Source organism: Heptranchias perlo, chromosome 10, assembly GCF_035084215.1.
Source record: "Heptranchias perlo isolate sHepPer1 chromosome 10, sHepPer1.hap1, whole genome shotgun sequence".
In the NCBI taxonomy this organism is placed as follows: domain Eukaryota; kingdom Metazoa; phylum Chordata; class Chondrichthyes; order Hexanchiformes; family Hexanchidae; genus Heptranchias; species Heptranchias perlo.
Genome location: NC_090334.1, coordinates 58038464 through 58062987, shown reverse-complemented (window position 1 = coordinate 58062987; position 24524 = coordinate 58038464). Strand labels below are relative to the sequence as shown.

At 42.5% G+C, this 24524-nt stretch overlaps 1 protein-coding gene across 1 annotated transcript in view; it reads left to right on the top strand.

The window, feature by feature from the left end:
* The window catches only part of fancm (FA complementation group M), a 119687-nt gene that overhangs the window by 46072 nt on the left and 49091 nt on the right, over nucleotides 1-24524 (top strand). Inside the window, exons 6-10 of the mRNA XM_067991853.1 lie at nucleotides 10712-10844; nucleotides 11431-11541; nucleotides 13858-13977; nucleotides 20187-20377; nucleotides 23990-24196. Coding sequence (XP_067847954.1) covers nucleotides 10712-10844; nucleotides 11431-11541; nucleotides 13858-13977; nucleotides 20187-20377; nucleotides 23990-24196 — 762 coding nt within the window. The remainder of the gene's footprint in view (nucleotides 1-10711; nucleotides 10845-11430; nucleotides 11542-13857; nucleotides 13978-20186; nucleotides 20378-23989; nucleotides 24197-24524) is intronic.

Sequence of the window (24524 nt, the reverse complement as noted above, 5' to 3'; positions counted from 1 at the left end):
TGTTTGGAAGATTTCCACCCTTACTTGCCTCAGCAATCTAGGGTGCATCCCATCTGGACCCGGGTGACTTATTTACTTTTAAGTACAGCTAGTGTTTCCAGTGCCTCCTCTTTATCAAATTTTAGCCCATCCATTATCTCAACTACATCTTCCTTTACTGAGACTCTGGCAGCATCTTCTTTGGTAAAGACCGATGCAAAGTACTCATTTAGTACCTCGGCCATGCCCTCTACCTCCATGAGTGGTCTCCTTTTTGGTCCCTAATTGGCCCCACTCCTCTTACTACCCATTTACATGCCTATAGAAGACTTTTGGATTCCTTTTTTTTGGTAGAATGGTAGACATCTGTTCAAGGATAACTACCAAGGCATGCAGTTGGCTCTGAAAGCTACACTGTGAATCATATACATCAGTCCCAAACAAAAGACCCTTAAAGCTGCACCAGAGTTGTTGAATTTAATAATAGCTGACCTGGATAAATTGAAACTTCTGAATGTCTCGCTGCCATGCAAAGAAAGCAGAATTGACAAGCTTCCAATTGAAAGCTTGAAGCAAAACTGCATGTCCAACAATTGACATAATAAACAGTCGAATGAGGACGTAGGAATGTTGAATGAAATTCAGGTTGATGTTGGTGAACTGCATGAGTGTGCAGTAAAAGTGACCTTAAAAATGATATTGAAGGTTGTCATCCAACTTCCAAACAAGATCACATGTCCAAAAGATAAGAACTTGTAAAGTTACACACAGAACATAAGAAATAGGAGCAGGAGTAGGCCATATGGCCCCTCGAGCCTGCTCCGCCGTTCAATAAGATCATGGCTGATCTTCGACCGCAACTCCACTTTCTCTCCCGATCCCCATATCCCTTGATTTCCCCTAGAGACCAAATATCTATCGATCTCGGTCTTGAATATTCTCAATGACTGAACAGCCACAGCCTTCTGGGGTAGAAAATTCCAAAGAGTCACACCCTCAGTGAAGAAATTCCTCCTCATCTCAGTCCTAAATGGCCGACCCCTTATCCTGAGATTATGCCCCCTAGTTCTAGACTCTCAGCATCTATCCTGTCAAGCCATCTCAGAATCTTATGTTTCAATGAGATCCCCTCTCATTCTTCTAAACTCCAGAAATTATAGACCCATTTTACTTAATCTCTCCTCATAGGAGAACCCTCTCATCCCAGGAATCAATCTAGTGAACCTTTGTGGCACCAAGGCGAGTTTATCCTTCCTTAGTTAAGGAGACCAGAACTGTCCACAGTACTCCAGGTGTGGTCTCACCAAAGCCCTGTACAATTGTAGCAAGACTTGCTTAATCTTGCACTCCAACCCCCTTGCAATAAAGGCCAACATACCATTTGCCGTCATAATTGCTTGCTGTGTTATAAATTGGATAGCCAGGTGATGAAGGACAGAATACTAGAGCCTAGTCTTCAGTTGCTTCCAAGCCTTTATTCACAGCGCTCCACACCACACCCTAGAGCAGGTCTCTTATAAATGGATAAAAGAGTTCTTAATTTTATTCAGGTAGTGCATATCAATTAACACTGATAAATCACAGGGATACAATTAACAGATTCCCTTCTCTTTTTAAATAAAAAAATCAAACTTTATGTACAATATAAACAAAAATTTCAAAAATCAATAACGTCCGTGCTCTGTATAACTTATACTATTCAAAGCTTTACATTGTGAGGCAACTCTCCACCAGGACCACTAATAATTTCTTCGGACATGTACTTCTTTTAGTAAAACAATCCGACAGTTGATGGCTTGAATCCACCCATTTAATTTTGGAGATTTCCTTTCTCTCCAGCATTTGTTTCAGGCCAGCAAGGTCAATCCGTAATCTTTTCTCACTCACGTTTTTCATAGAATGTACGTTATCCCACAATGAACGATTGTCTACATAACATTAAATGGGTATACTATCTTCAGTACTCCCATTGTACAGGATGGCACTCAAAATATTTGCCAAATAGATTTCCATATCCACTGCGGTGACCAGAGCCAATTTTTCAGCAGCCAGAGTACTTTTAACATCCCTTTTTATTTTCTTAGCTTTTCTTAGCAAAAGAACAACATTTCCCATTCCCACCCATAAGAAACACTATGAAACCAGCTGCACGACAATACCCATCAGGAAGGTAATTAGCTTCATTTTCTTTGGGTCACCTAAGGATGGGAACTTAAGTATGCATTTATCTATATTTAATTTTCGTAAAAGGTGCCAAAAAGATTTTTTTTTAAGATTACCTTTCTAGCAGTGGGGGAATCCACTCAAACATCTGTATCACCCAGTTTCTCTTCAAAAGCCCTAGCTACCAACCTTGCTTTAGCCTCCAGTCCCATCTGCAAGGACTTTCAGTACATACCCATCTATGCGACAAAGTTGGTTGACCCTTATCTGTTACCTCACAATAAACTCCCAATTCTTTCCACCTACCTAACTCCCTTTGTTTTGCCTCTCTTACTTGTTTATCCTCAGGTTTATTGGCAAATCTTAATGATCATGAGGACTTTTACATCTAGTTCTGTTATGTGACTGTTCTGTGGTCTTTATTTCATTGTCTGACACAGTCAAGCTATGTCTTCTACTTCCACTTCCATGACTGTAGGGACTACTGCTGCGAGATCTCCCTCTTTCATCTCCAGTTTGCGATTGTTTTCTGACGTGAGATTCACTTCCGGACTCCCTAAAACTACTCTGTTTTCGTATTCTCCACTCCTTTACCCTATTCTGCCAGTCCATGGACCTCGCTGCGTGGCCGTCATCCTGAACATTCAACCAGTATTTAAACCTACCAGTTGCTTTGCCTGCACGTCCCAAAATTGTTCCATCCCTCCATTTCATTAGTCCCTTCTGGAACATATGTTAACCATGTACCCACTTTGGGTAATTGTTCTGTGGATGTGATTGCTCTGTCATGTGTTTCTTGATCACTGACATTACCACTGTCCAGCCCTTGATCAACTTCAGTCTGTACCTCAGGAACCTCATCCAAAAAATCATGCACAAGGTGCATCGTTTACTTCTATCAATTGCTCAGAGACAGAGATTTTATAATTGATTCCAATTAATCATGAGGAATGAACCTTAACAGTTTGATTGCCATGTTAGACAACTACTGTTACCATCACAATTTATTATCTTCCCTGTGATCTCTCTTTTATAGTATATCAAATCTGCTGAATTGAACTCTGTCTCAGATGGTCTAATACATAATGCCTCAGTGCCCTACAAATTTTCTGATACCTCAGCCTTGATAAAAGCCTGACTCCCTGCATGTATAGCATTTAAATGCTCAGAAAAAATGGCAATAATTGTCATACTTTCTAGAGCAGGAGGCTTATCACAAAGAACAGAAGGTAATTTGGGATTGCACTCAGACTAGTTGGTAAGGACTATATCCTCCATCTGAAGAGAATTATTTGCATGAACTGCCCATGCTAGGGCAGTTGACAATTTACACTCTGTTTGTTCAGCTAAAATTATATGCACCATGCTATCAATCACAGCATGATTCCTTTCACAAAGACCATTGCTAAAAGGGCTCTCAGCTGCTGTATTCATGACAATTATATTCATATTCTCACACATATCTCTGAACTCCGCATTAACAAATTCACCTCTTTATCGGTCAAAAACTTTGCTGGTGTCCCAAGTTCAGTCCCTATCCATTTTTCCATAATTTTATCTAGAATAACCTTCTTCTCCATTCTATACATTAGTGTAGAAATACCAAATCTCATAGTCGGGTCAATAAAATGTAAGATGAAAACATTTCTGTCTTTGTCCCATACCTTTAGATCCATGGCGACTACCTTGTTAAAGTCACGTGCTAATGGAACACTTACAATAGGATGTGGGGGCATTCGTCTATACTTCTTACAGATGTCACAGTTCTCACTAATCTCTTCTATGAGCCTCGTATATTCGTCCTCAACGACACCTGCATCTTTTAGCAGGATCTTTAAACGTTGACAAGTAGGGTGGCAAATTGTCAATGTAACTTTAAGACAATTTGTTTTTTTTCCTCTCATCCTTATCGCCTGATGACATTAATACTTGCCTAACATGCTGATGAGAAACATTAGGTTTTATTAAGGGGATACAATCGTTCAGTGAGTTGGTCACACCACAGATAAAAATTACTGAGGGAGACAGTGAATGGGTGACCAACAGGCAGAGGAAGAGTAGGAAGGCAGTGCAGGGGCCCCTTGCGGTCATCTCCCTCCAAAACAGGTATACCGTTTTGGACACTGTTGTGGGAGACGGCTCACCAGGGGAAGGTGGCAGCGGCCAGGTACATGGCACCGTGGCTGGCTCTGCTGCACAGGAGGGCAGGAAAAAGAGTGGCATAGCTATAGTGATAGGGGAGTCGATTGTAAGGGGAATAGACAGGCGTTTCTGCGGACGCAACCGAGACTCCAGGATGGTATGTTGCCTCCCTGGTGCAAGGGTCAGGGATGTCTCGGAGCGGCTGCAGGACATTCTGGAGGGGGAGGGTGAACAGCCAGTTGTCGTGGTACATATAGGTACCAACGATATAGGTAAAAAACGGGATGAGGTCCTACAAGCTGAATTTAGGGAGTTAGGAGTTAAACTAAAAAGTAGGACCTCCAAGGTAGTAATCTCAGGATTGCTACCAGTGCCATGGGCTAGTCAGAGTAGGAATGACAGGATAGCTAGGATGAATACGTGGCTTGAGAGATGGTGCAAGAGGGAGGGATTCAAATTCCTGGGCCATTAGAACCGGTTCTGGGGGAGGTGGGACCAGTACAAATTGGACGGTCTGCATCTGGGCAGGACTGGAACCAATGTCCTAGGGGGAGTGTTTGCTAGTGCTGTTGGGGAGGGTTTAAACTAAAGTGGCAGGGGGATGGGAACCGATGCAGGAAGTCAGTGGGAAGTAAAGTGGTGACAGAAACAAAAGGCAGTAAGGGAGAGTGTACAAAACATGACCGGACAGATGGTCTGAGAAAGCAGGGCAAAGACCAAGGGAAGACTAGATTAAACTGCATTTATTTCAATGCAAGAAGTCTGATGGGCAAGGCAGATGAACTCAGGGCATGGATGGGTACATGGGACTGGGATGTTATAGCTATTACTGAAACATGGCTAAGGGAGGGGCAGGACTGGCAGCTCAATGTTCCAGGGTACAGATGCTATAGGAAAGATAGAGCAGGAGGTAAGAGAGGAGGGGGAGTTGCGTTCTTGATTAGGGAGAACATCACGGCAGTAGTGAGAGGGGATATATCCGAGGGTTCGCCCACTGAGTCTATATGGGTAGAACTGAAAAATAAGAAGGGAGAGATCACTTTGATAGGATTGTACTACAGACCCCCAAATAGTCAACGGGAAACTGAGGAGCAAATATGTAAGGAGATTACAGACAGCTGCAAGAAAAATAGGGTGGTAATAGTAGGGGACTTTAACTTTCCCAACATTGACTGGGACAGCCATAGCATTAGGGGCTTGGATGGGGAGAAATTTGTTGAGTGTATTCAGGAGGAATTTCTCATTCAGTATGTGGATGGCCCGACTAGAGAGGGGGCAAAACTTGACCTCCTCTTGGGAAATAAGGAAGGGCAGGTGACAGAAGTGTTAGTGAGGGATCACTTTGGGAACAGTGATCATAATTCCATTAGTTTTAAGATAGCTATGGAGAATGATAGGTCTGGCCCAAAAGTTAAAATTCTAAATTGGGGAAAGGCCAATTTTGATGGTATTAGACAGGAACTTTCAGAAGTTGATTGGGAGAGTCTGTTGGCAGGCAAAGGGACGTCTGGTAAGTGGGAGGCTTTCAAAAGTGTGTTAACCAGGGTTCAGGGTAAGCACATTCCTTATAAAGTGAAGGGCAAGGCTGGTAGAAGTAGGGAACCTTGGATGACTCGGGAGATTGAGGCCCTAGTCAAAAAGAAGAAGGAGGCATATGACATGCATAGGCAGCTGGGATCAAGTGGATCCCTTGAAGAGTATAGAGATTGCTGGAGTAGAGTTAAGAGAGAAATCAGGAGGGCAAAAAGGGGACATGAGATTGCTTTGGCAGATAAGGCAAAGGAGAATCCAAAGAGCTTCTACAAATACGTAAAGGGCAAAAGAGTAACTAGGGAGAGAGTAGGGCCTCTTAAGGATCAACAAGGTCATCGATGTGCGGAACCACAAGAGATGGGTGAGATCCTGAATGAATATTTCACATCGGTATTTACGGTTGAGAAAGGCATGGATGTTAGGGAACTTGGGGAAATAAATAGTGATGTCTTGAGGAGTGTACATATTACAGAGAGGGAGGTGCTGGAAGTCTTAACGCGCATCAAGGTAGATAAATCTCCAGGACCTGATGAAATGTATCCCAGGACGTTATGGGAGGTTAGGGAGGAAATTGCGGGTCCCCTAGCAGAGATATTTGAATCATCGACAGCTACAGGTGAGGTGCCTGAAGATTGGAGGGTAGCAAATGTTGTGCCTTTGTTTAAGAAGGGCGGCAGGGAAAAGCCTGGGAACTGCAGACCGGTGAGCCTGACATCTGTAGTGGGTAAGTTGTTAGAGGGTATTCTGAGACAGGATCTACAGGCATTTGGAGAGGCAGGGACTGATTAGGAACAGTCAGCATGGTTTTGTGAGTGGAAAATCATGTGTCACGAATTTGAGTTTTTTGAAGGGGTAACCAAGAAGATAGATGAGGGCTGTGCAGTAGACGTGGTCTACATGGACTTCAGCAAAGCCTTTGACAAGGTACCGCATGGTAGGTTGTTACATAAGGTTAAATCTCATGGGATCCAAGGTGAGGTAGCCAATTGGATACAAAATTGGCTTGACGACAGAAGACAGAGGGTGGTTGTAGAGGGTTGTGTTTCAAACTGGAGGCCTGTGACCAGCGGTGTGCCTCAGGGATCGGTGCTGGGTCCGCTGTTATTTGTTATTTATATTAATGATTTGGATGAGAATTTAGGAGGCATGGTTAGTAAGTTTGCAGATGACACCAAGATTGGTGGCATTGTGGACAGTGAAGAAGGTTATCTAGGATTGCAACGGGATCTTGATAAATTGGGCCAGTGGGCCGATGAATGGCAGATGGAGTTTAATTTAGATAAATGTGAGGTGATGTATTTTGGTAGATCGAATCGGGCCAGGACCTACTCTGTTAATGGTAGGATGTTGGGGAGAGTTATAGAACAGAGATCTAGGAGTACAGGTTCACAGCTCCTTGAAAGTGGAGTCACAGGTGGATAGGGTGGTGAAGAAGGCATTCAGCATGCTTGGTTTCATTGGTCAGAACATTGAATACAGGAGTTGGGATGTCTTGTTGAAGTTGTACAAGACATTAGTAAGGCCACACTTGGAATACTGTGTACAGTTCTGGTCACCCTATTATAGAAAGGATATTATTAAACTAGAAAGAGTGCAGAAAAGATTTACTAGGATGCTACCGGGACTTGATGGTTTGACTTATAGGGAGAGGTTGGATAGACTGAGACTTTATTCCCTGGAGAGTAGGAGGTTTAGGGGTGATCTTATAGAAGTCTATAAAATAATGAGGGGCATCGATAAGGTAGATAGTCAAAATCTTTTCCCAAAGGTAGGGGAGTCTGTAACGAGGGGGCATAGATTTAAGGTGAGAGGGGAGAGATACAAAAGGGTCCAAAGGGGCAATTTTTTCACTCAAAGGGTGGTGAGTGTCTGGAACGAGCTGCCAGAGGCAGTAGTAGAGGCGGGTACAATTTTGTCTTTTAAAAAGCATTTGGACAGTTACATGGGTAAGATGGGTATAGAGGGATATGGGCCAAGTGCAGGCAATTGGGACTAGCTTAGTGGTATAAACTGGGCGACATGGACATGTTGGGCGGAAGGGCCTGTTTCCATGTTGTAAACTTCTATGATTCTATAATAATGCCCTAACTGGGTAAACTGCAAATCAACCGATTTTTCAAAAATGATTGCCTCATTGTGTCCTAGTTTCATTTTTGCTTTTTTTCATGGAAGGTTTACCCAAAAGCATAGGTATCTCACTAGAGACTACATCCGTACTTATAAAATGGCATACTCCAGCTGTCTTGCATGGAATTACCACTCTCGAGTGACCTCAAGGTGTTGTCATCTCCAAATCTAAAACATGTAGAACTTTTATATTCCTTAACCGTGTGTTGATCCTCACTACTTAGTGAATCAAGATAACATTTTAACCAATCAACCAGGCATGCAGTTGAAGTACATGCACTATTTAACACCACACAATTAAAGGAATCCGTGACTAATACATTCATCACAGGAGTAAAACTCCTTGTGATCAGAATAATCTGTTCATATTATCTTCATCCTCTTCCTCAGAACTACTTTCTTCATGCATTATTTCAAAAACACTGCCTCTTCACTCTGGGCAATTCACCTCATAATGAAACTGAGTCACATGTAAAGCATCTACTGATTTTTTTTTTTTCCTTGGGCATTCCTGGAATTCATTCGCCTGTTATTCCTGTCCCATTTTTGTCTTCTGATGATACAACTGGATTTGCTGTACCTACTTTCATCACCAATCTGGCTGTCTTTAATCCTTCCGTCTGGTATCTTGCAAATTTTGAAACCTGGTCTGGTGCCTGCATTTAGTATCTGGAACATTTCGAAACCTGGTAACCATTGAATCTTCTATTCTTTGTCTCACAGCGGAAGGCCTCATTTGTTCCATGAAGGCTGAAGGGAATGATTGTTTCCCCAGGAATTTTTTCTAAGGCAGCAGACATTTGATCCAACAGAGTCTCCTTTTCCGAGAACTGGAAGCCAGTTAGGACCAGTTGCTTGTCCATATAAGACACCTTAGCACAATCTAGTAATTTAAACATGAGTACCGATCCAAGGATTCCCAATTGGAACCTAGTCAACCTTTTGTACAATTTGTTAAAGTCCATGATATAGTCTTCTGTTGAATGACCGTCCATTTTCTGAAATCTATCAAATGCTGACCAGGCCTCATAGGCACTTAACAGATCCTCTTTCTTGTAGATTTGATCCATAAATTCTATTAGAAAGGTAAAACCTTCATTATTATCCATAAGATCTGCATCCATCTCAGAAAATACCTTACTTCTGATTTACTTGGTTGAGGAAGCGACAACACCAAGGCCATGCCTTGTTTTCTCTACGGTAGAGTAGTAACCCGTGTCCACATATCAACCTCATTCTTCCATTGGTCATATGGTTCAAACTGCGAGAACATTGGAGGGAAATCGTACCTCGACGATTTAAACTTGCTTTCTGCCATTTTCCACAATGGCCACTAGGCTTTCAAGTTTTGTTTGAAGTCCAAAAAAAATTGTAGTATCCAACCCCCTTTAGGCAACCATCCTCTGCTACCATGTTATAAATTGGATAGCCAGATGGTGAAGGATAGAATACTAGAGCCTAGTCTTCAGTTGCTTCCAAGCCTTTATTCACAGAGCTCCACATTATATCCTAGATCAGCTCTCTTTATAAATGGGTAGGAGAGTTCCCAATTGATATGCACTACCTGAATACAGTTAACACTAATTGATATAAATCACATGGATACAATTAACATGCTGTACCTGCATGTTAACTTTGTGTTTCGTGTACAAGGACACCCAAATCTCTCTGCTGTGGTTTGTTTAAAGAGAAAAACTGGAAAGAAATGAAGTCCATTAAGACAAATGTAAAGAAACTTGAAAGAGCAAATATGTCAATGACAGTTGCCTTATCCCATAAGGGCGGACACGTGGCTGATGAAATTTAGTGCAGAAAAATGCAAAGTGATACATTTTGGTAGGAAGAACGAGGAGAAGCAAATAAACTAAAGGGCACAACTCTAAAAGGGGTACAGGAACAGAGAGATCTGGGGGTATATGTGCACAAATCGTTGAAGGTGGCAGGGCAGGTTGAGAAAGCAGTTAAAAAAGCATACAGGATCCTGGGCTTTATAAATAGAGGCATAGAGTACAGAAGTATGGAAGTCATAATAAACCTTTATAAAACACTGGTTCGGCCACACCTGGAGTATTGTGTCCAGTTCTGGGCACCGCAATTTAAGAAAGATGTGAAGAGGGTGTAGAAGAGATTTACTAGAATGATTCCATGGCTGAGGGACTTTAGTTACTTGGATAAACTGGAGAAGCTGGGGTTGTTCTCCTTGTAACAGAGACTGTTGCGAGGAGATTTGCTAGAGGTATTCAAAATCATGAAGGGTTTAGACAGATTAGATAGAGAAACTGTTCCCATTGGCAGAAGGGTGAAGGACCAGAGGACATTGATTTAAGGTGATTGGCAAAGGAACCAAAGGTGACATGAGGAAGAATGTTTTTTACACAGTGAGTGGTTAGGATATGGAATGCACCACCCGAGGCGGTGGTGGAGGCAGATTCAATCATGGCCTTCAAAAGGAAACTGGATATGTACTTGCAAGGAAAAAATTTGCAGGGCTCCGGGGATAGGGCGGGGGAGTGGGACTAGCTGGATTGCTCATGCGTAGAGCCAGCGTGGACTCAATGGGCCGAATGGCCTCCTTCTGTGCTGTAACGTTTGTATGATTCTAACCTGTAACTTCATTTTTCCCCTAAATGAATGTTAAAAGCATAACTGTGTCTATAGCAGAAATTCATGGTGGAATTTACTTAAGACTTTTATTAGGGAAGGTGGTAATAAGTGCCATCAACTTGTCATTCTTCAGACCTAATTCTCATCATTATTTTTCTGTCAGGGAGCTCAACGAGGTATGATGGAAGGAGATTATGCTCTTTGTATTAGCCTTTATCATGGATATGAACTTCTGTTACAAATGGGAATGCGATCCTTGTATAGCTACCTGGAAGGCATCATGGATGGATCCAAAGGTAAGATCATGATGAAATGAACAAAAATAAACTGAACCAAAGGAGCACGCACTTTCTTATTGCCTGCATAGGTAGTTTACTTAATAAATGACCGTTTCATTTCATATGCAGTAGAGCACCTTCCATTGGTCTGAATGAAATTTATATCTGTAAATATGAAGTGCTTTTTAAATGGAAGGTGCACAATTTGCATTGAGCAATTTTATAAGACATTTAGCATTGAACGGTTCAGTGGTGCAAATATAAATTTCTATACAGGCATAGTTTGGGTCTCACGCTATAAAAGTAGTCATTTACCAAAGCAGTTAAAGCTATGCTATAGCCTAGAAATTACTGTTGGTGATATTATTGAGTGAATGTTTATCGCTTTCTTATGTCTTTCCTCAGTCTGTGTGTTATGTTAATTCAATAAACTGGTGGAAAATATTGATTAGATTTGTAGCAAAAAGCTCTGTTGATTAATTTAAAAAAATTAGATAAAAATCTAATACTGATTGAAGGGTATAGGGAATATATACACGGAAATAATTAAATATTCCTTGGAATTCCTTAGAAAAGGAAACAGTTATTTAATACTTTTGTTCAGGGATGATACGAGCACGAAATGAGCTCCGCAGGAACACTGATTTCATGGAGATATACGAGCAGCTGAAAGCCATGTTCGCAAGTGGAAGCAGTCTCTTCTGTTCGCAAATAGGTACCCGTAATGTTTTGTACCTACTCTTTTATATAGTTTGTTAATCTTGCTCTAACTTTTGTTCCAATGTATATCCACTATGTGTTGTAATAATGCAAAGGATCAAATGGAGTATGTTTCAATATGTGCAAAAGGTGTAACAATTCTACCTCATGGCATCACTGGAATGCACTAGCAGCTACTTTAGGGGGAATCTCAGGATTGTTGCACGAGGGGAAGCAAAGAAAAAAACTTGCATTTATATTGCAACCTTTTACGACCTCCTGTTGACCCAGAGAACATCATGGCCAATGCATTATTTTTGAAGTGTAGTCACTGTTGTCGTGTAGACAAATGTGGTAGCCAATTTGCACATAACAAGCTCCCACAAACAGCAAACTAGATGAATGACCAATTCACTTGAAGGTTATCAGGGATAAATGTTAGCCAGGAGAACTCCCTGCCTTTCTTTGAGTAGTGCCATGGAATCTTTTATGTTCACCTGGCTTAACATGTCATCCGAAATATGGCACGTCCAACATTGAAATACTCCCTCATTACTGCATTGAAGTATCAGCCTAGATTATGTGTTCTAGCACTTGAAATGGGGCTTAAATGACCATGACCTTCTGACTGAATTGAGTGTGCTGACACCTGACCAAGCAGAATGTGGAATATAGAAATATCAGCAGACATCAGCATAAAAATGCAGGGCTAATTCCATCATCTGGGTAAGATCAACCTGAAGTAGGGATCATTTTAAGTGTCTTTTTTTAAAGTTTGTTCAGTCTCATTATTCCATTTCATCTCTTAAAATAATGTTAGTTATATAAAGTTCTGGTTTAAACCCCCATCTGGAATACTGCATCTCAGGAAGGTTATATTGGCCTTGGAGGGGATGCTGTGCAGATTCACCAGAATTATACTGGGGCTAAAAGGGTTAAATTATGAAGATAGGCTGCATAGACTAGGCTTGTATTCCCTTGAGTATAGAAGATTAAGGGGTGATCTAATTGAGGTGTTTAAGATGATCAAAGGGTTTGATAGAGTAGATAGAGAGAAACTATTTCCTCTGGTGGGGGAGTCCAGAACAAGTGGGTATAACCTTAAAATTAGAGCTAGGCAGTTCAGGAGTGATGCCAGGAAGCACTTCTTCACACAAAGGGTAGTGGAAATCTGGAACTCTTGTTTCCCCCAAAAAGCTGTTGAGGCTAGGTCAATTGAAAACTTCAAAACTGAAATTGATAGATTTTTGTTAAGCAAGGGTATTAATCGTTACAGAACCAAGGCAGGCAAATGGAGTTAAGATACAGATCAGTTATGATCTAATTGAATGGCGGAACAGGCTTGAGGGGCTGAATGGCTTACTCCTGTTCCTATGTTCCTAATATTGCTAGGTCCACCACATGTTTTTTTTTCTAAATCTTGGAATGTGCATTGCAAAGGAGCTGGAAATGGTAAGAACTATAAAGCAATGATCTTGGATAGACTGGCTGCTGATGAAACTGAAATTATTCCTTTGTACACATTAATTTGATTGGTGTGGTAGTTTGCAGCCTTTGAGTTTTGAAGATCTGCTTAGCCAGAAAATATATTAAATGTTCAGCGTATAAAATGTGATGCCAAGCAAAGTTAAAACATATATTTGCCTTTGTGATGCCTGCATTCATGTTGCCCTGTCAGGAGACAAGAAACTTGTGCACAGGTAGAAAGAACAAATCTAGTATATCATGGACTGACCTTACAGAGCTCCTAGAAGAATTGGCAGAGTGCCTAGAACTATGGTATATTTGGCAACCTACTTAAGTAACTTTATTCTAGGGACCAATGGATCGGTACATTTATTAGCTGCCTGATTTCACTTCTGAAACTATCTGATCCTGAAATGGGAACGTAATTCTCAGAAAAGGGTGTTTTCAAGTTTGTTTCAAGTACTAGCTAGAAACTAACTAACTAGCTAGCTAGCTAAAACAAGATTTGGCTCACATGGCATAATGCAGACTATTAGTGGCTTCAGTCTGGTTATAATGGATTATATTCCCCATTCTAACCAAATTAAAATGAAATAAGTTTAATATACCTCTTCACCTATAGTGTGTATATAGAATATATAATGAGTAGCAGTAGAATATCTCACATTTCCATTCATAATGACTAATGAAGGTATTCCTTATTCTGTCAGACACTGGCAGTTTTCTTCATTTGTGAACTAACCTTGTTATTCCACCATTCCTTATTGTGACACTTTTGTGCCTTTTATATATTGTAGCCTTCCACATATGTGTCTTGCCAATGTTTTTCCCATCTAAAATGCTTTCTTAAAATGTTTTATTTCAGGATCTGAAAACAGAAAACAATTCATCTACAGTCACCCCAAACTACAAAAGCTTGAAGAAGTTGTAGTGGACCACTTCCAGTCCTGGGCAGAATCTGGAGGCAATGTGCATCTGGGCACTGGTACTAGTTTGTGAAATAAAGCTAAGAACTTCTGTATACCTGTTTCTCAGTTTTCATCTAAAGTTTTACTAAAGTAATATTTTCATTTTAAAAGGCTTCTAAACAGTAATGTTGAAACGTCCAGCAAATCAGTATTAGCTTTTCTAGAGCAACCTCATTTTTAGTCATTGCTTGGTGCTGCAATGTAGTTAGGTATACAAGCATGCATTTTACTTTGTTTTGATGTAGAATTCAAAAGTACCTATGGTGGACACTGATCACATTTGTTTATTATTTATTTGTGGGATGTGGGTGATGCTGGCAAGGCTGTACTTATTGCCCATTCCCAGTTGCTTTGAGCAGGTGGTGATGGGCCTTTTCTTTTTCATGATGATGCTCCCATGATGATGTTTGGAAAGGAATTCCAGGAATTTTGACCCAGTGACAATGAAGGAATGGTGATAGAAGTCCAAGTTAGAATAGTGTGTGACTTGGAGGTAATGGTGGTCTTGTGATCTTGTTGCTCTTGTCCTCCTTGGTAGTAGATGTTGAGAGTTTGGGAGGTGCTGTTGAAGCAAGTTTGATGAGTTGCCGCATTACTTTTCCGTAGATGGTTCACACTGCAACCACAGTGCGCCAGCAGTGAAGGGAATGAATATTGAGTCTAGGGGCGGCAATCAAGTGAACTGCTTCGACTCAGATGGTGCCGAGCTTGAGTGTTGTGGTGGCTGCACCCATGCAAGTGACTGATAAGTATTCCCTCCGTACGGTAGCAGAGTGGTTATGTTACTGGATTAGTAATCCAGAGGCCTGGACTAATAATCCGGAGTCATGAGTTCAAATCCCGCCCTGGCAGCTGGGGAATTTAAATGAAATGGAAAAAAAAGCTAGTATCAATAATGGTGGCCATGAAACTACCATATTGTTGTAAAAACCCATCTGGTTCACTAATGTCCTTTAGGGAAGGAAACCTGCCATCCTTACCCGGTCTGGCCTATAAGTGATTCCAGACCCACAGTAATGTAGTTGATTCTTAACTGCCCTCTGAAATAGCCTAGCAAGCCACTCAGTTGTACAAACTCGCTACGAAAAGACATGAGAATAAAACCGGACGGACCACCCGGCATCGGACCACGAGGCACCGGACACGACAAAGGCAAACCAAGCCCAGTCAACCCTGCAAAGTCCTCCTCACTAACATCTGGGAACTTGTGCCAAAATTGGGAGAGCTGTCCCACAGACTAGTCAAGCAACAGCCTGAAATAGCTACACTCACAGAATCATACCTTTCAGCCAACATCCCAGACTCTTCCATCACCATCCTTGGGTATGTCCTGTCCCACCGGCAGGACAGAGGTGGCGGTACAGTGATATACAGTCAGGTGGGAGTGGCCCTGGGAGTCCTCAACATTGACTCTGGACCTCATGAAATCTCATGACACCAGGTCAAACATGGGCAAGGAAACCTCCTGCTGATTACCACCTACTGCCCTCCCTCAGCTGATGAATCAGTCCTTCTCCATGTTGAGCACCACTTGGAGGAAGGACTGAGGGGTAGCAAGGACACAGAATGTACTCTGGGTGGGGCACTTCAATGTCCATCACGAAGAGTGGCTCAGTAGCACCACTACTGACCGAGGTGGCTGAGTCCTGAAGGACATAGCTGCCAGACTGGACCTGCGGCAAGTGGTGAGCGAACCAACACAAGGGAAAAACCTACTTGACCTCGTCCTCCCCAATCTACCTGTCACAGATGCATCTGTCCATGATAGTATTGGTAGGAGTGACCACCGCACAGTCCTTGTGGAGACAAGGTCCTGTATTCACACTGAGGACACCATCTAACGTGTTGTGTGGCACTACCACCGAGCTAAATGGCAGAGTCAGAACAGATCTAGCAGCTCAAAACTGGGCATATATGAGGTGCTGTGGGCTATCAGCAGCAGCAGAATTGTATTCCAGCACAATGTGTAACCTCATGGCCTGGCATTTCCCTCACTCTACCATTACCAACAAGTCAGAGGATCAACCCTGGTTCAATGAGGAGTGCAGAAGATCATGCCAGGAGCAGCACCAGGCATGCCTAAAAATGAAATGCTAACCTGGTGAAGCTACAACACAGGACTACATGCATGCTAAACAGTGGAAGCAACAGGCTATAGACAGAGCCAAGCGATTCCACAACCAACGGATCAGATCAAAGCTCTGCAGTCCTGCCACACCCAGTCGTGAATGGTGGTGTACAATTAAACAACTAACGGGAGGAGGAGGCTCTGCAAACATCCCCATCCTCAATGATGGTAGAATCCAGCACGTGAGTGCAAAAGACAAGGCTGAAGGGTTTGCAACCATCTTCAGCCAGAAGTGCCGAGTAGATGATCCATCTCGGCCTCCCCTTGATATCCCCACCATCACAGAAGCCAGTCTTCAGCCAATTCAATTCACTCCACGTGATATCAAGAAACGGCTGAGTGCACTGGATACAGCAAAGGCTATGGGCCCCGACAACATCCCGGCTGTAGTGCTGAAGTCTTGTGTTCCAGAACTAGCCGCGCCTCTAGCCAAGCTGTTCCAGTACAGCTACAACACTGGCATCTACCCGACAATGTGGAAAATTGCCCAGGTGTGTCCTGTCCACAAAAAGCAGGACAAATCCAATCCGTCCAATTACCGCTCAATCATCAGCAAAGTGATAGAAGGTGTCGTCGACAGTGCTATCAAGTGGCACTTACTCCCAATAACCTGCTCACCGATGCTCAGTTTGGGTTCCGCCAGGACCACTCGGCTCCAGACCTCATTACAGCCGTAATCCAAACATGGATAAAAGAGCTGAATTCCAGAGGTGAGTTGAGAGTGACTGCCCTTGTCATCAAGGCAGCATTTGACCGAGTGTGGCACGGAGGAGCCCTAGTAAAATTGAAGTCAATGGGGATCGGGGAAAACTCTCCAGTGGCTGGAGTCATACCGAGCACAAAGGAAGATGGCAATGGTTGTTGGAGGCCAATCATCTCCGACCCAAGCCATTGCTGCAGGAGTTCCTCAGGGCAGTGTCCTAGGCCCAACCACCTTCAGCTGCTTCATCAATGACCTTCCCTCCATCATAAGGTCAGAAATGGGGATGTTCGCTGACGATTGCAAAGTGTTCAGTTCCATTCGCAACCCCTCAGATAATGATGCAGTCCGTGCCCGCATGCAGCAAGGCCTGGATAACATCCAGGCTTGGTCTGATAAGTGGCAAGCAACATTTGCATCAGACAATTGCCAGGCCATGACCATCTTCAACGAGAGAGTCTAATCACCTCCCCTTGACATTCAACGGCGTTACCATCGCCGAATCCCCCACCATCAACATCCTGGGAGTCATCGTTGACCAGAAACTTAACTGGACCAGCCACACACATACTGTGGCTGCAAGAGCAGGTCAGAGACTGTGTATTCTGCGGCGAGTGACTCACTTCCTGACTCCCCAAAGCCTTTCCACCATCTGCAAGGCACAAGTCAGGAGTGTGATGGAATTCTCTCCACTTGCCTGAATGAGTGCAGCTCCAACAACACTCAAGAAGCTCAACACCATCCAGGACAAAGCAGCCCACTTGATTGGCACCCCATCCACCACCCTAAACATTCACTCCCTTTACCACCGGCGCACCGTGGCTGCAGTGTGTACCATCCACAGGATGCACTGCAGCAACTTGCCATGGCTTCTTCGACAGCACCTCCCAAACCCACGACCTCTACCACCTAGAAGGACGAGGGCAGCAGGCACGTGGGAACAACGCCACCTGTACGTTCCCCTCCAAGTCACACATCATCCTGACTTGGAAATATATCGCCATTGCTTCGTCGTCTGTGTCAAAATCCTGGAATTCCCTTCCTAACAGCACTGTGGGAGAACCTTCACCACACGGACTGCAGCGGTTCAAGAAGACGGCTCACCACCATCTTCTCAAGGGCAATTAAGGATGGGCAATAAATGCTGGCCTTGCCAGCGACGCTGACATCCCATGAACGAATTTTTTTTAAAAAAGTCTCCTGACTTGAGCCTTGTAAATGGTGGTGAGGCTTTGAGGGGTCAGTTGCTGTATTCAAGGATGCTGTAATAGTATACTTGCTGAAATTCATTTCAGATATAGGGTGGTAAATTGGGCCGTGTAGCACTCGTTGTTTCAGTGCCACTCGGCCTCTCCGACATCCATGATGGCGTCTTGGTTGTGCACGCACGTTTCCAGCGTGACGTACGCTGGACGCCATCTTGGTATAGGAGTTAACGTAGGCGCAGATAACAAACGCTGGAAACATGTAAAGTATAGAGAAAATGACTTCAATCAGTGTGCAATGCTAATTTAAAGTGATAAGTCCCAAAATGGTGTCTAACGCTCAACTCAGTGCACAGTCTTAACCCCGACCATCTGAACGTGTCTTGGAATGCCTGGAGGGCCCCCACCAGTGCTATTTAAAGGGACCATGCAGGATTTACAGGTTCGTGGCTGGATTATTGCTTCTGGCCACTGAGACATTTGTAACTGTTTTTGGAGGCCTCCTATATTTGAAAACTAGGACTGGGGGACATAACCTAACAGTTAGAGCCAAGACGTGCAGGAATGAAGTTAGGAAATGCTTCTGCACGCAATGGGTGGGAGAAGTTTGGAATGCTCTTCTGCAAACGGCAGTTGATAGCTTAATTGTGAATACTAAATCTGCGATTGATAGATTTCTGAGAACCAAGGGTATTAAGGGATATGGGGCTAAGTCGGGTACATGGAGTTAGGTCACAGGTCCAGCATGATCTCATTGAATCAAGGCTCGAGGGGATAAATGCCACTGCCACTTGTTTCCTCCTGATTTGTGCCACCTTCTCCTGCAAGAAAGCGGGACTTGTGTCTGGATGATGTGGCTGTCATGGTTGAATTGTTGCCAGTGTGTGTGGCCTGAGAGTTGTGGATGGGCGACTTGCAACAGTGGTAATGTTTAAGGGTGAGAGGAAGCACCTGGTTGGAAGAGTTGAGTACTGATGGAAAGTGTTTATTGGTATGTGGGTGATGGGGGTGGGGGGGTAGTGTGTGGTGCAGTTGGTAGGAGACTCCACTTGACAGTTGACCTCTCTCATCTTGACCACACATGTCCAAGCATTGAACTTCTTCCTGCACTGCATCCATGTTCATGATGCTGTGCTCCTGGTATTGACTTTGTCCCCCTGTTGCCTCCCACTGCCTTTTAGAAATATGTCTGAAGGGCCTCTTGTCCCCCCCCACCCCCCCTTCTGCGGATATAGGATGTCCCTCCTTCTGTCCACCTCTTGCACCAAGGTCTCTAGTACATCAGCAGAGAACTTTGGTACACACATTCTCACAGGCCTGGTACCAACTCAGATCGGCAGATTGGTGAGGTCTGGCATGCAGATTGGAGGATGTGGGATTTAGTAGTGCACAACCTTTATTCAATGTTTTAACATAACTCATCAGTGTGTAAACATAGGGATGGGACCTGCATCTGTGTTTTACGTGTGCGATGTCTGATCTCCATTCAGACACGTTGCAGACAGTAAACTGTTATTTTCAGCAAATAACAGGTACTAGCTACCTTTAAGAGATTTCTAAGAAACATCCTCCCTTTAAGAGATTGAGCTCCCCGGCTGGTGGAAAGTACAAAGTGCATTGATTCCATGTGCTAGGCCCGGAATGGAACACTGTTTGCAGGTTAGTACTCAGGCCGGCCGAAACTCGCGTCCTGCCTGCACAGGGGTTATTGGGTGCAGGGTAATAGTGCATCAAGCTACCCGTGCCCAAAAACAGCCCTTATCCAATTTTTTTCCCCCATAGTCTTTGAATTCTGGGCAACTTAATTCAAGGTGCTGTATAAATTGTAGGCAATAGTGTTGCAGATTACATCATAATTTGTTACAATGCGTGTTTTAATACCATGTTGTTGTCTAACAAAGCTCAAAGGGAATTAATTGGCAAAAATACTAAGTGGAGGAGTGATCCCCCAATTGGGTGTTACTGACATGGAGCATCGCTTGTGGGGAGCGCTGGTGAGGAAATCAGCCCCTGATTTTTTTTTTTAAAATGGACAAAAAAATTACAAACTTTGGGCCTACAGTTTTCCAACCAGCGTTCCCTACGAGTGCCGGGGTGGCCACTCGGAATCAGCCCTATGATTCCCTGTAGCGCTTCTTCATTGACTGTTAAGCTGATTATGCACACCTTATTGGCTTCTTTCTATCATTTCAGGTCCAAATACTTCTGGAAAAAAAATTGATGGGTTAAATACTCGTGTTATGATCTTCTCCTCTTTCCGGGATAGTGTTCAGGAGATTGCTGAGATGCTCAACAAACATCAGCCTCTTGTGCGAGTCATGACATTTGTCGGGCATTCTTCAGGAAAGAACACGAAGGGGTTTACACAGAAGGAACAGCTTGAGGTAACATGAATCAAAAAGTCTTCCATGAGAATTGTATTATGAGGCAGATAATCACCTAATGTAAAACTGTCACTGTAGCAAGAATGTGGATAAGAATGATTGAGAAATTAGTGTGTATATAAAGATATTGTTGTGTAAATAAGTGACTTCAATCAACCCTACATAAACTGGGAAGTAATGCAACAGAATCCCAACTAGCTTTTTGAGCCAAAGTCTCAAGAACCCCACTAATGGTAACTGTCACTCAGACTTGTTTCTTACAAGTGACCAGGGTGAGCTCCATAATGGAACTTTGAGACCAGGGATCACAATGTTATTCCATTAAAAATTATCTGGCAATCAGCAGCAGTAAATACAGGTCAAAAAAGTTAGTTTATTAAGGCAAACTTCATAAGATTGAGCAGACTTAAAAGAAATTAACTGGGAAATGCTACTGAAAGATAACTCCTCCAAACAAAATGAAACCTTTTTAAAACAGTAATGTTGAGTGTGCAGGAGAAGTATATACTCAAGAAAATATATTAAATAAACATTCTCCAAAGTAAATTACTAGATTAATTCAATTTGGAATAAAAAAACAAACTGTAAGCATAGAGATCGAGGAGGAATGTAACTCGGAGGCGTATGGGAATTCGATAAAACAAGTTTAAAAGGGACAGTAGAAGCTCAAAGAGGATCCAAGAGATGATAGCTGAAGAAGTTAAACATGACCTCCTTGATAGCTTAACCAGTTTATTCAGTGCATTAGCTGATCTTAGTTGGAGTGTTGGTAGGGGCATTTAAATTAGCCCCTGTGCCATTTGATTTTAGAATCATAGACTTTTTTACAATACAGATGGAGGCCAAATGGCCTCCATGTCAGCTTTGAGCTTTCTACTTGGTATTATACCCCTGCCCTTTTCCCATACCCATCTTGATTTTTTTTTCAAATATTTTTCCACCTTTTTAAAACTTATTATGGATTCTGCCTCTACCACTGTTTCTTGTAAGGGCCTTCCAGGTCCCAACAGCTCTGTGGTTTAAAAAAATATTCTCCTAACTTCTCTCTTTGTTCTTTTGATCTTAAAATTATGACCTCCTGCTACCAATTCACTGAACGGTGGAAATAGTTTTTCTCATTTACTTTGTGTTATGCCATGTACTTGGGGCACGAAAAGATTATCAAACCCATACGCACTCGCCCCAGTTTTTTTTTGTTGGACTTACCCCCATGTTCTACTACACTTCTAATCCTCCCACCCCCACCTCCTGAAAGACCCATAGCCAATTCAGAAATCCTGCTCTGACCCCTCCAAGGCAATCGGGCAAGCACCAAGAGGCTCCAAATTCATTACTTATTACTTGTAATCTTGCCACCTTTCTGCTGTAATCACAAAGTTTTCAAACATCCATCTAATGCATTCTTGCAATTAGCCAGTCCTTGCTACTATCTCCAGAATCTAATTCTACAGGTCAGTCATCTCCTGAGGAAAAATAAAACTTCCGAACATCCAGCCTCACTCCCTGCTTTGTCAATTTAAATGGGTGGCCTTGGTTCCACCTGGCTCCATCACCTCAAATAATCAATTTATTCGTACATTATTGATGCCCTTTTATAATTTTAAATACCTGAATCAGATCCCCTCTAAGCCTACGTCTCTCCAGCAAATATAAAAGCAAGGCACAAAGTCTATCTTGATAGCTTAATGCACTTAGATTAGGAATCATCCTGTTGCCCTTCTCTGTACCTTCTGATGGGGGACCTAAATTGTATGCAATATTCCAGATGAGGCCTCACCTAAACCTTGTATAACTCTACTGTTGTGGCCCTAGTTTTGTACTGAACAATCTGGGCAATACCAGGCCCTTGTTCGCTTTGGTTGCAGTCTTGCCTGCCAGTAGAAGTGTGGCAGTGCTACCACTGGTGGAAGAATGTAATTGCAGTATGACAAGTTTGCTTAGGCAGTTTCCATTATAAATGTGGACATAGGAATTTATAATGGAAATATAAAAATTAGAAAATATGACTTTAAAATGGGGACTGAATTATGTCTGCACACCCTGTCCAACTAACTCCTACCATCTAACCTCGCTTCACCTGAAGACTGCCCATGTAGAGTGCCACAGGAGACTGACTAGTATTTTTTAATTACATATTAACGAGTGCCAGGTTTTCTGTTTAATATTCTTATGATTCCAGAAGGTGGCAATTCTGGTTTCATTTGAATTTATTCATATTTCATTGTAAAATCTTTATCTAGCAGAATTGCACAGAAGGAATTAGAAATGCACTTTCATCACAAATGTCTTGCTGGCAAGTCAGAGAATAGCCATACATAATCAGTAGCTAAAATCAAAATATTATTGGTAAAAATGAAAGTTGACTGCATGTTTATAATTGGTGTATTTCTGGCCTGGGTCAAAGTGGGATCTTAGGAAAAGTTAGTTTGCTGTTGCCTAGTTTTGGGAAGTTGAATGTCTTAAAACTCCTTTGTAATGATATGCAACATGGCTTTGATTACATAGAGGTACATAGAATGTACAGCACAGAAACAGGCCATTTAGCCCAACAGGTCCATGCTGGTGTTTGCTCGACATGAGCCTCCTCCCATCTTTCTTCATCTAACTCCATCAACATATCCTTCTATTCCTTTCCCCCTCGTGTTTATCTAGCTTCCCTTTAAATGCATCTATGCTAGTCGCCTGAACTACACATTTTAGTAGTGAGTTCCACATTCTAACCACTCTCTGGGTAAAGAAGTTTCTACTGAATTCCCTATTCAGTGTATTAGTGACTATCTTATATTTATGGCCCCTAGTTCTGATATCCAAGTCTACCCTATCAAACCCTTTCATAATCTTAAAGACCTTTATCAGATCACCCCTCAGTCTTTTTTTCTAGCAAAAAAGAGCCCCAGCCTGTTCAATTTTTCCTGATAACTACAACCTCTCATTTCTGGTATCGTCCTAGTAAATCTTTTTTGCATCTTCTCCGGTGCCTCTATATCCTTTTTATAATATGGAGACCAGAACTGTTCACAGTACTCCAAGTGTGGTGTAACACAGGTTCTATATAAGTTCAACATAACGTCTCCGATTTTCCATTCTATCCCTCTAGAAATGAACCCCAGTGCTTTGTTTGCTATTTTTATGGCCTTTTAACCTGCATCGCTACTTTTAGTGATTTGTGTATCTGTATCCCCAGAACCCTCTGCTCCTTAACCCCATTTAGACTTTTTTTTTCCCCCCAAGGAGTATGTGACCTCCTTATTCTTCCTACCAAAATGTACCAACTCACTTACCTACATTGAAATTCTGCAAGTTTAGTAATGTCAAACTGTATTTTGCCGCTGTCCTCCAAAGTATTAACAATATCCCCCAATTTGGTGTCATCCACAAATTTTGAAATTGTACTTCCGATTCCCGAGTCCAAATCGTTTATGTAAATAATGAACAACAGTGGTCCCAGCACATTTTGCCAGTCTGAGTAACTACCTTTAACCACTACTCTCTTTTCTGATTTGTAGCCAGCTTGCTATCCATCCTGCTTCTTGTCCCCGACTCCACATGCTCTGACCTTAATCATGAGTCTACAAATAATTCCTTATTTTCACTTATTTTTACTATTGTCAGGTTATGAAGTGTTTTCGTGAAGGTGGTTATAACACGTTGGTTTCTACATGTGTTGGTGAAGAAGGATTAGACATTGGTGAAGTTGACCTCATTATTTGCTTTGATGCTCAAAAGAGCCCCATTCGCCTGGTACAAAGAATGGGTCGAACTGGCCGGAAGCGTCAGGGCAGGATTGTGGTCCTCCTTGCAGAGGGACGAGAAGAACGGGTGAGTCTAAAGAGCTACTTTCACGTTATTGGAAAAAGGTTGATGCTGTCATTTTGTTTCTGCTTATTGTGACAATTTTGCTTTTATAAGCAACTTATTAGAATCAACCTTTGGGACTATGTTTTGTGTCAAATCAGTTTAGTTTGCATTAGTGATCTATTCAACTCTTTAACACTCATCTCTGTCCTTAACCAGTTCAGTATTTAATTGCCCGTTCAGTGCATGCAACCTGCCTCTCAAAATGTCTTGCGCAAGGGCAGCAAGAAAGATTGGAATTCACAAGTAGGGGAGCTTAAATGTACACTAAAGATTTTGTAAGAAAATATAC